General features: G+C 43.7%; 1 protein-coding gene across 5 annotated transcripts in view; it reads right to left on the bottom strand.

Annotated features, from left to right (window-relative positions):
- The window catches only part of oxr1a (oxidation resistance 1a), a 159,069-nt gene that overhangs the window by 39,706 nt on the left and 107,184 nt on the right, over positions 1 to 12,179 (bottom strand). For all 5 annotated transcript variants that reach the window (XM_056380075.1, XM_056380076.1, XM_056380074.1 and 2 more), the window contains one exon: positions 6,964 to 7,046. In XM_056380075.1, coding sequence (XP_056236050.1) covers positions 6,964 to 7,046 — 83 coding nt within the window. The remainder of the gene's footprint in view (positions 1 to 6,963; positions 7,047 to 12,179) is intronic.

The following is a 12,179-nucleotide window of genomic DNA, read 5'->3' as shown; positions in this document are numbered from 1 at the left end:
GGACCCTATCTTCTTATCCATTGGATCAATAATACCCATTATTCATCCAGAACTGGGGATGAATAATTAAGCTTCTTCCTGTTCGGGTGACATCGCCCTCCTTTCAAGAAGGGTAGATGAAGGCCGTGGCAGCCATCTTGAGAATGACTGACATCTAGCTAATGTTCACCTTGTCGAACAGGAGAGGACGTTACAGATTCAACAAGGGCAGTCGGATGGACGGTTAAAGACTAATAGCTCCATTAAAGAGTCCGCTGACATCTTGGTAAGAACATTAAGTGAGGAACACGCAAGCAAATCTATGAGTGCTACTGCAAAAGGTCAACCAAGGAAGTAAGATGCGATCTCAGAGCTATTGGTTACATTATTAAGCAGATATGTTTTAAAACGGTAACCACTCACAGGTCGGTTGCCACCTCGGACTCTCAACTGAAAAAAGGAAAAAGGAGTGGAAGAGATTAAACAACTGGAAAAGAGTAAAAGAGAAACCATAATCAACACAATGATTCCACTGTGTCGTCATCAAACTGGAAATAAAACTCCAGGGTTTGGTTTAATCACCCATAATACCATATCAGGGCAGCTATCGCTCCTCATTTTATAATGAAGGATGAAGCCCAGCTTTAGCATGAGAGTTGCCATGGTGACTTTCTCGTTACTATCCTAATGGCATGTGTATTGTGTGCATCTATATCCTCGCTGATCATATGCAGATCTAAATTTAGACCCGCTTGAAGTGATGGGGAGAAAGTCATGTTATTCTGGACTTTTCGTGGGGACAGAGAGGAAGAGTTGCTGTCTCACTTTCATGGATTCCTCCTTGGGTCAGGTTGTGACCTCCTGCTTCAGGCTTCGACAGCCCGTCCACTGATTTGCCAACACAAACACAGAAGCATAATGACAAAGGCAGTGTTCGAGCCAGGACTGTGTGAGAGGGGATCAGATGGGTCCATTATGTAGTTTTCCACTGATATGGTAACAATGTCAAACTGTTGTCAGGCCTCACAGCTGAAGATCTCAGTCCTCACTTTTAGCTGCTGAGCTAATGTTAGCTAAAGTTATAGTTTCATAGACTGACAGAACGAGCTGGTGCTCAGCTCTAAGTGTCCAAAGATTCTAATGAAAGCGATCATTATTATTATTATTATTATTATTATTATTATTATTATTATCATATAGTAATATGATGTACTTTAACTGAAAGGATTCTGACTATTATTTAATATCGTCTTGTATCAGGTGTCTGTCTATAATCGACTGCTATCTTGCTGCCGTGCAGGTCTACAAAATGATGCCTGTATGAAGGCAGCCAACACAAGAATGTTTATTAAGCAACAGACTCATCACTCTGCTGATCTTTCTGAACACATAATGCACACAGTCCTCGCTAACTCTTTAAATATGAAAACGAAGCAGACTGGCATTTCACTCCCTGAGAAACCTCTTTGGCAAAGCGTAGAGACAGACTCTGGCTTGAGATGCATGTTTACCAGGTAACAGCCAAGTCATTTTGTAGTTTGGCTAACAGAATACATGTTGATACAGCGAAATCTAAAACTGAAAAGTTTTATCTCCCTCCAACATGAAGGAGAAACATGGGCAAGGGCAGTTCAAATAATGCTTAGACAAAAAGGTATCAGAGTGAGCTGCTGACATCAAAGCCATGTATTAGTCTGCTCCTCTACCCATCAAACCACCCATCCATCAGTCTCCATCTTCTCCATATGCACTCCGCTCTGTCCCCTCCTCCATCACTTCTAACATCCCCATCCACACACCCCTCCAATCCCATCATTTCTCCATCATCCAGAGCTGTGAAAGAGCTGAAACAGTGGGAACCCCTCTCCTACCCAGCAGTGAATAATGCAATCAGAGTGACTGATTGTCAGGAGGGTGCTGAGTTAAGATTACTGCTGATGTGCGTTTCTCTGTGTGCGTGCGTGTACACACACACACACACACACACACACACACACACACACACACACACACACACACGGTGCTTGGTGTATGACTCATCTAACGTCCACAAGCCCTCTAATGCCCACAGTGCTTCCTCTCAGCCCAGCAGAGATCCATTCAACAAGCAGACTGGCAATACTGACTGATCGTGGCTCTGTCATTATCAGCCTTACCTAGTTCACATCTGGTGGAATCATGACACATCTGGATCATACTGACACAGACTGTGTATAGACATGTTGGTAGAGCTGGGTATTTAACCTCATTATTTTTTGTCTGTTGCACTAAGTATCAAAAACTGCCAACTACAAAACAATGGCATTGAATGCTTGCTCAGATTTGTAGATTCTTCAGTCACATATGTAATGACTTAAATCACACTTTTTATTAAGGAAATTCCTGTGGCTGTGTCCTGTGAAGTATGGCTGCTTGTGTTTAGATAGCACTTACCATAATTAATCCCTCAAATGGTAAGTGAAAAAAAAGGACTTTTTAAGAAAAACATGTTCCTCAAGGTGTCAAATCAAGACTACAACAGTAGTCATGCTAGCAGAATTTTGAGTCAAATGCCAACATTAGCACACTACAACACATGCTTATGTTTAGTAGGTGTGTCTATGTTCACCAACATTTGCAAATCAGCACTAAAACAGCCATTTCACATAAAACCACAAATGTTAACCTCATAGTTCCTCTAGCACAGCGGCGCGAGAGGAAGTGCTGGAGGGTCACCAAAGTTATTAGGATTCATCCTCCAGGAACTATGAATGTCTAAACAAAACTTTCATTGTAATAGTTTTTGAGATATTTCAGTCAGCCAACTAGCTGCCAGATGTTTCTGTCCTTACCCAGCACTATATATATATATATATATATATATGTAAATACACATACATATGGGAGAATGGGAAAGTGGTCTCAGATTTGTTTAAAATGCTATCTGACTCCTCATGTTGTTGGGAAGAAAGGCAACATCATGACTGCTCTCAATTTCATTCTTTCTTCCCCAGCCTACAAACTAGAATTCAGATGTTGCTTCCCCTCAAAACTGCTCTCTAGTGTCACTATACAAAGTGTAATGAGAACTTTGCTGTGCCATTTCTGCTGAGAGCGCTGCAATAGACTGAAAGAGAGTGTGGGTAAGGGAGTTCAGGACAAAGATTTGACTAAATATGACTCAACAATAAAGCATACTTCCAGTTTATCACAACGTAGATGTTATCTTTGTAGTTTCTGTTGGTTATGATGACACTGAACTCACCAATTTAGATCTTTTAATGTGGTAGTATCACAAAAAAAAGTCTGAAGGGATAAGAAAGATGATCAGGCAGTAACTCTAGGGGGCATATCTACTTTTATTTAATAGCAAGCATTACAGATGTGATGGGAAAGAGCTAGGGAAGTATACAATACTTGGTCAGCATTAGAAAGCTGCATTATATTGGAAAAAACTGACAATGCAAGTTTTTTTCCCCGCTATATTAGAAAAAGACAGGAATGAATAAATCCATACAACTGACGCTGCTTATTTTCTTGCACTCAAATCTTCCTTTTCTGTGCTTTTCTTTGCTCATATTCAGGTAAGGTCAGGTAAACTGATCAAGAATGATTGTTAATGAACAATCGCTGTGGATACAGAGCCAACATGTCACTCACTGGCAACAGAACAGGGGGTGGCTTTCTTTAATTAATTATTAAATAATAAGGTGCTCCACTGCAAATATTTTAATTGCCAAGTACTTTGCGACAAAGAAATCCTTGAACAATATATACAGCTCCATTGCTTCATGTTCTGTTAAATAAATAACAACCCTCACAGTCTCGGGTCAGTTGGGTGATGGTTGATTAAATATTGTGATTGGCACGCAGGGTTACGTTAATTGGTGACTCTAAATTTCTTGGAGGTGTGAATGTGAGTGTGAATGGTTGTTTGTCTCTATACGTCAGCCTTGTGATTCACTGGGGAGCTGTCCAGGGTGTACCCCGCCCTCGCCCTCGCCCAAGGTCAGCTGGGATTGGCTCCAGCACCCCCTGCGAACCCTATAAGGATAAGCAGTATGGCTAATGAATGAATGAATGAAAGAATTTTTAAGCTGTGGTGGGACAAATGAGACTGTGGCAGGCTGCTACAGTAATTAATGGGAAACATGGAATGAGATTATTATTATCTTATATTATTATATTATTATTATTACCTAAATTTTGAGTGCAATTTCATTTTCACCTCGGGATATCCCGAGCCGATCGGATCAGTATCAGAGCCGAGCCGGGCATATTTTAATGAATCAGCTGATCTGCTTCTTTCTTTACTGCACTTCACTGTTATCTCTCCTCTCTTCTTAGAAAAGTGTGCCCAAAACAATCAGCAGCTTCTCATTTTAAAAATGAAAAACCAGACCTCCGGTAGTTTGTCATCAGCTGTTGTTAATTAACATTAAGCAGGGCTTGTTTGCTCTCTGTACTCAACCAAATATTGTTTTAATATAAAAGAAGCATCACTATGTAACAACTTATTTCTGAAAATATAATTATCAGATCAGATTCAATATCAACAGTCTAGGAAGATTGGGGCCAAATAACTTGAATGCGCATCTGTAGTTTCACCCCAGAACCATCTGCCTAAACTTTTAAAAGTTCATGTTTCTTGCCCTGTCTGATTCTTATTAGCCATGCCACCATGTTCAAAGGTAAAATACACCTTAATTTGTTACCTTAACCAATAGAAAGTAAGAACAAAGCTACAAAAGTAACACACAGGTTGTAAATGCGACCATTTGTTAGTGAGGACACCCTGCGGGTCCTTGGAGTTCAGGCAAAAACCAAAATAGCAGCTCAACTAGAACATCAGTGTCCACAGTGTGGTAACGCTGATGTGTCTGGAGATAAATATGTGAGGCCCGCACTTTGTCACTTTTTCATTTTGTTTGACTTTGACTGGCTGCCCTCTCAGGCAGTCTAAGAGCTGCTACCCCCCCCCCCCCCCCCCCCCCCCCTCCATGGCTCACCTCTGTGTTGCTCCTTGCCTCTCTGTCTACGTCTTTCTGTCTCATCATCTATCTCTGTTGTTCCCAGAGACTTCAAACACTTTTTTAATTGGATGCAGGTCAGCCAATAGCTGGACTTGGCTGAATGGACTTGCGTTATCAGTGTCTAGGCAGATGGGTTGCAGCTGCTCAGGTTATTTCTCAATGCAAAAAAAAAAGAAAAATAAAAGGGAGAGGAAAAGAAGCCTGTGTGTGAGGTAGAAGGGTGAGAGGAGGGAGGGAGAAGGAGGGAGATTGTATTGATAAAGCAGCATAAGAGGAAGCCCTCCTTTTTCCTGTGGGCGCCAGGCGATAGATTATAAACTTATCAGCTGGAGAGCGAAATAAGGAAACATCGCCGGCCGTCCCCCCAGCACAGGAGATGAGTTTAAGATAAAGCTGCTTCTCAATCACAGAGACACTGTCGGCCATGTGTCTCTCAGAGTGGAGGTTATACGGCCTTAAATATTCTCACCGGCCCCGAGCCTCCTCGCTACGTGCTGTTGCAGCATGTCAGGCTACAGGACACAATCATTCGCTGAGCTCAATCCATCCATCACACTATCAGCAATCTAGTGGGGGGTAATAAGGCAGAGAGAGAGAGTGATGGCTGACAAGAACAGGATCGGTATGCTGTGTAATTGAGATATTAATCTTTTTTCCCCCCAAACTAAATGCTAAATTTATCCCTTTTTTTTTTCTTTTTACCACAAGCATTTCTATCCATGCTGCTGACTCCTGAGCTCGTATCAGGCCCATGACACAGTGCTTTGCCTCTGACAAATATCCAGTTGTAACGGTTTAGGTAGTTCGAGCCCTGGTGAAGTAAACAAGGGCCTTGTCAATCAGCAGGTCCAGTATGACTGACAGGTCGGGGAGGCGGTGGACATGGAGGTGGTGTCAGTGTTGCTTAGGTGTTCGAAATGGGGGAAGGGAGCCAATCACAGTGAGACCCTACAGTAGCTCCTGGAGCCGAGAGCAAGCGTCCGGAGAGATCCAGGGGCAGAGTAACGGTCAAAAAGGGGGGAATGAGAAGAGAGGAGTTTGAGGGAGAGACGTGAATGTCAGTGGGAGACCACGGACCCTTCCTCCTCTCCCTCCCTTCCCTTCCTCTCCTTACTTCCTCCCTTCCCTTCCTCTCTCCTCGGCAGACAGTCGGAGCTGAGCCACAGAAATCCCACTCCTCACTGTTGCCACGGAGAGGGAGGCAAGAAAGGCAGTCTGATTGCAGCTGGATTTGAGGGTCATTTGAAGAACACAACCAGGCAAAGCAGAGACGGGCTCCATTTTCAGTTCACGCCAGGGAACCAGAGCCCTCTCCCTCTCTCAACCCCCCTCCCCTTCTCCTATACAACAGCTAAATCAATAGAAATGACAACGCAGTTGGAAGGTCATTCGCGAGCACAGCGAGCTCTGTGGTGGAATGCTCGCCGATACGTGGCGCGTAGAACGAGTGGAAAAACAAATAGACATCCTGCCAGCTCTCCTGCCTGTCTGTCCGGCTCTGGTCCAGCTGGAGGAAATGTATGGAGCTGCTACAGTTTCTGCCTCCTTCCTATATATTAACATGCAAAATGGAGCTGAGTGTTGTGCTGCTGCACTGGGAGTCTTTAACATAGGATGCATTGTTTTCCATAAGCTCTCTATGAGCTACCTTGCACACACACACAAACACACACACTGCCCTCTTTATGTAAACAGTTTGAGAAGGAGGTACACGTGTTCCACTGGCAAAATCCACCAAATACTTCTCCCCTCACTAATGAGATACCAAGCGTGGTCAGACACGGTGCCTTCACAACACACAAACACAACTGCTACAGCTCGGATATTACTGGAGCTAGTCAGAGCTACACAAACCACCAGCAGCAGACACACACGCACACACAGAAGCAGCAGCAGCACGGGAGCAGAAAAGCGTCAAAAACATGTAACGACGTTAACACAGAAACAGCACTTTCGCTTGAGCGTTACTCACAGAATATTCGATGGTCCCTTTGGGTCTCTGGAACGACATGCGCCTCCCATCCTTCTTCTCTGGAGTCTTCTTCTGGCCGGTATCTGAAAGCAAGCGAGGCAAGGTACGCATTACATTCATGTTCCTCTCTCCCCAGCTTGTCACAAGCTGCCGTTTCCCAGCCCCGTGGGTAGACAGCTCATTCGTCAACAGTGAGCGAGCCAGCCAGCCAGCCAGCGATGTGAGCTGTGAGCGCTGGACCCCTTTCTCTCTCTCTCCTCTCTCTCTCTCTTCCTCTCTCTCTCCTTCTCGCTCTGCTTCTACTCTCCCGCTCTTGCTCTCTCTCTCTATCTCACACTGTCCTCGCCTCGCTCACCCTCTCCCTTCTTCCTCCTGGCCCACTGTGCAGCGCAATGACAGCCGTTGAAAGCAGTTCACCTTGCCTTCCTCCCCTTGTTGCCTCTCACGGCAGACAGAGACAAGGCTGACCTCCATCAGGGCACCACCGCTCTGGATGCGAGCCCGAGAGGAGAAGAGGAAGATGGATTCGGCTGAGAAGCAGGGCACGCGGAAGCTGGAGATGGAGCAGAGGGAAAGTGGGGGCTGAACTGGAGGGTGGATGAAGGAGAAGGGGGGCGGGGGGTTCAGCGCTATGAGTTGGTTGGGTAATGAGGGGATGTTGCAGGGGGAAGTGACAACTGAAGAGGAGAGTGGAGGTGTAAAGTGATTGTCGTGGCTCCAGTTGTTTTGGGATACTTTCAGTGGATTACAGCAGTTTTCCTACTTTCTGAAAGGAACTGGTGGAAGGGTTGGAAGGTAAAGGAGGGATGGTTGGGAGAATGAAGGCAGAAGGTCACAGCTGGCAACTGGAGGTTTAAGTATAAGAATAAAAGGATAGGAAGTGGTAGAGATGGATGGATTTGGGGGTTCAGAGGAAAAAGAAATGAAGGGTGTATGGTGACAGATGGGGAAGATGGGGGGCTGGGTGAAAATGGGAGAAGGGATGAAGATGAAGGCAAGAGGGTGGATGGAATATCGAAGCGAGTAGATGAAAGAAAGAAGCAAAAGATACGATGGGAGATGAAAGAAACCGGAAGGAGACTCTTGGGAACGAGAGGATCTAGAAAAGGGGCCGACTTTGGTCTTTGACTTGGGGCTGAAGAAAGGGAGCATTGGGGGGTGTAGGGCGCGAGAGCAAAGACGGCAGTTGACTGGAGAAGGTCATTCTGAGTTTGGGTGAAAGATTTGTGTCGGACATGTATAGACCCAATGCCTTAAAACACCTTTATTACACATCTTACCTAGGTGTTGTACATGACTAAAGAGTCCCTTTATTTGTGTCTTTCTCATCAGGTATCTCAGATTGCTCAAAACATGAGTCATACACCAGTGTTGCTATTTCTGGGGCTCGGGACTGCCTGGCAGAAAGTGAGAGGGGACGGGAAATCAGAGCTGCTTCAGGTGTGAATGTCAGCTTGTAAAGATGAAGCTGTGGGTTAAGTTCATGAAATGTAGACGTAGGCTGGACACAATACTGATATTCTAACATCGCACTAGATATCGTCTTTAATTTTGCTCACCACATTAGCATAAAACAGACAAAATATTAAGTAATTAAATAAATATCATTATTTAATTAGTTGAATAAATAATAAATAATCTTTTCCTGGTTTTAAAGGCTACATTTCAGGGGCTTTAATTTCATTGCTTCACTGCGTCCCAGCTTCCCAGTTTTCTTTTGGCTCATTTACATTTACAAAGAAAAGGCTTTCTCCAACCTCATGTCACAGGTTGCATTTGTCTTGAGGCTTTTATCTTTCCCTTCTCAGATTGTTCATTTGATTGATGATTTTAGAGGCTGGAGGAGGTGAAACTGTCCGATGTTTCACAAGAAAAAAAAAAAGCAAAGAATAAAAAACAAACACAACAAAAATCCCTAAAAATACTAAGCATGACTTTCTGTACAAGTATGTTTTGATGAATTGAATGACTCTTTCAGGTGTAGATATACTTTGACCAGAGTGCCCCCACACTTTTACAACACTGGAGTGAGTTTGACAATTTCTGTGACTTTGTGAAGCCAATGCTCTTGGGATGTCAACAATGTCCTGATGGTCTGTCGGCCCACCTCTGTGGTCCAGACTGAAATATCTCATCACCTGTTAGCCAGATTACCATGGTATTTTGCCTCAGCTGTTCTTTATGTTTGTTAGCCAATATTAGCATGATCACACACTACACTGAGTTGGTGATTATGAGAAAACATTACACCAGTAACAGCAGGTTGGTATTGTCACTATGAGCACGTAAGCATCATGGATGTGAATGGCAGGCCGAAGTTTACCTTTCGCTAAAAGAACCACTGCGCCTCAGTACAACCTCACAAAGCTGCTGACATGGCTGTTAACTTGTTTTTTTTTTTCATTCTCTACACAACAATTTCTAGCATTTTCTGCATGTGCAACAAGGCGCAGCACAATAAGTGTCTTCTGGGAAACACAAAGACAAAAGTGTGCAACATTATGCCCATATTACGCCTGCTCTCTATTGAGGCCTGCCTTTGGAACAGGAAGAAACACTTAGCCGTCCAATGGGTCTGATGGGATGTCATATGCACTAGTTCTTTTCTCACATTCCTCCACCTTCAGAATCATCTTGTAACCCCTTGCTTGACCCCCAGGCTGGGAAGTAATGATCAATTCCTCCACATTACGTTGTGTGTATTATCTTTGCACAGGACAAATAGTCATCTCCAGAATATTAGTACATCATTAAATACAAAGGAACTTGGTATTTTGTTAAGACTAAAGTATGAAATAACCGGTAGCATTGCATAAGGAGTTGTGTAGAGCAAAAACACAAACTGTAACAGTGTGCCAGATCAATTATTCAGTATCCAGATGAAACCGTTGGAAGGATTATAACTTTCAGTGGGACAATACAAACTGGAGCTCTGGATTGTGGATGATGGTGTCTTAGTTTCTATTTAGAGGCATCGGTGTGATTCCATGCTTCCATGTTATGAAATATAATCCACGGTGTCTCCGTTTAATAGCAAGTCATGCCAGTGCGGCAGACTGCATGTAACCCGAGACTGTAATTAAGCAGCAGAGGTGTCGATGCACTTTGTGAGCTGCCGGGTCACAATAAAGATGATGGGTGTAACTTGACGGGCACCAGATTTTGATTTAGTTGAAGTCTTAGTGTTCTTAAGAAAATATGCATCAGATTTAGTCAGATTTTTGTCATTTTGGTCAAAAACTAAAAATATTTTAGCCTTAGTCTAATTTTAGTCCCAGATTTTTTATTTTCTTCTAAGCACTTTGAGGCTACAGCTGTCGCCATCTTTGTACACAGTTACCACGGTTACAAAGTTATCATTTCCAAAGTCTGTCTACTTGAACATTACTGCTCTCTCTAATCTAAACTGGTAAAGTTGTTCCTGCTAACCTAGCATCACTGCAGCTGCCTATGCTGTTAAAAAAAAAAACCCACTAGTATACATCAAACTGGTGGAAGCTGAGCACAGTGATGCCTCAGACTTCCAGATAATACAGAACGAAGGGAATGAGCAGTGGGAGACAGTCACAGCGAGATATGTAGAGAAAAGACAGAAAGAGAGAGAAAGTGAAGGAGAATAACAGATATGCATTAGCAGCTGCAAGGGTGTTCGCACATGGTGAGCCGGTGACTGGTCTAAAATTAAACCTCACCGCGGAAAGGTGGCACAGTAAATGGGCATTTTATTCACACTCCAGACACACAGTGGAGCACAGCACCGGGGCATCTTCAATAACAGAGGCTCTGGTTTCATCCCACTCCACAGGACATCAGGAGCATCTGTTGTCTGTGAATACGCCCTGCTTCTATAGAGGGGAAACTACTTCTGAAGTCCACAAACCACAGCCTGCTTGTTTCATGTCATCCATCTGCATCCACTAGTTGTCAGTTACTTAACTAACTGTTCACAAAACACAAAATGTGGTATGTGTTACATTATATTTCACAGGGATTTCTGTTATTGTGTCCATCCTCACAAGTTTTTGAGGAAAAGTTTTCAACTCATCCTGCACAGCACCTGTTCAGTGTGGCTGTGGTGCTATTGCCTCCCCTACTGTTTAGGGGTTTTCTAAAAATAACATCTGGGGAGGGCTGTATATAGCCAGCAGGCAGGGAAAACAAGGGAGCAGAGGGAAATTGGCTGCTTGTGTATTCTATCAGACCATGAGGGAATGTTAGTCAGATCGTTGTTGACTCTCCTATTCCCTGCCTGCTTCGGTTTGTCATGGCTGTGCACAGAGCGAAGGGAAACTATATATTTAGCAGCCGTGATTCATACTCAACAGATTGCACGGGTACAGGACACAGCATGTTTTTAGACTCAAATACAGTAGCATTTGCATTTAGCTCTTGTCATGAATCAGTTTGTCCTTCATTTTACATAAAAATAGCGCAGACCTCTTCATAAGTTTTCTCATCTGACCCACCGAAAAGAATGACAACAAATCAACAAATAAGGCAGTTGTAAACTGAAGATCTCTACCAAGTATGCCACTGTGAAAAGTTTGTGAATAACATGACTACAATATCTCACAGGTCTCTTTCATAGCTACCATTAATGTGCATCTTCAGTGATAAAACTTAGCAGGAAAAAGAATGAGATAAATCTAAATTAAAGCTGACACAACAACTACAGTATGTACACTTAAACCCAAAGGATGCCAGGAAATGCAATGAATCGGATTAATATTATTTTCTTTTGTCCTCAAGAGGCTTCACTTCAGAACTTTGTCACTCAGTGGGGGGGTCGATCACAGTTCCCCCCCACATAGACACATTAAACCATAGACCTGCTGAGAGGTGACAGCTAAACCTCCTACAGGTCCAGGAAAATCACTTGCATGTCCTCTCAATTGTAATGACTTTAAAGTGGACAGACCCCCCCACCACCACCACACCCCACGCACTGATACCTTCCTCTCTGCAGTGTTGTTTAGCCACGAGGCAGTGTAGCGGGCCATAACGTGCATGCAGCCATTGCAACACACGTTTTCGTTAAGTTCCTCAGATAGGCATGACTTCTTGTGACTGTTTACATCCCAGGCTGGTGAGAGGCAGCCTTTGTTTTTCCCTGATACACAGCAGTTCCTTTCAGCTTCTCTCACACAGCTGACCCAGTGTTGTTGTAATTCAGCCCATTAATGAGCCAACTAAAATGTTCTTTATGGGAAATGACA

The sequence above is a fragment of the Seriola aureovittata genome, chromosome 7 (genome assembly GCF_021018895.1).
Source record: "Seriola aureovittata isolate HTS-2021-v1 ecotype China chromosome 7, ASM2101889v1, whole genome shotgun sequence".
Classification (NCBI taxonomy): domain Eukaryota; kingdom Metazoa; phylum Chordata; class Actinopteri; order Carangiformes; family Carangidae; genus Seriola; species Seriola aureovittata.
Note: the sequence above shows the minus strand (reverse complement) of the source record. Positions and strands in the feature narration are given on the sequence as shown.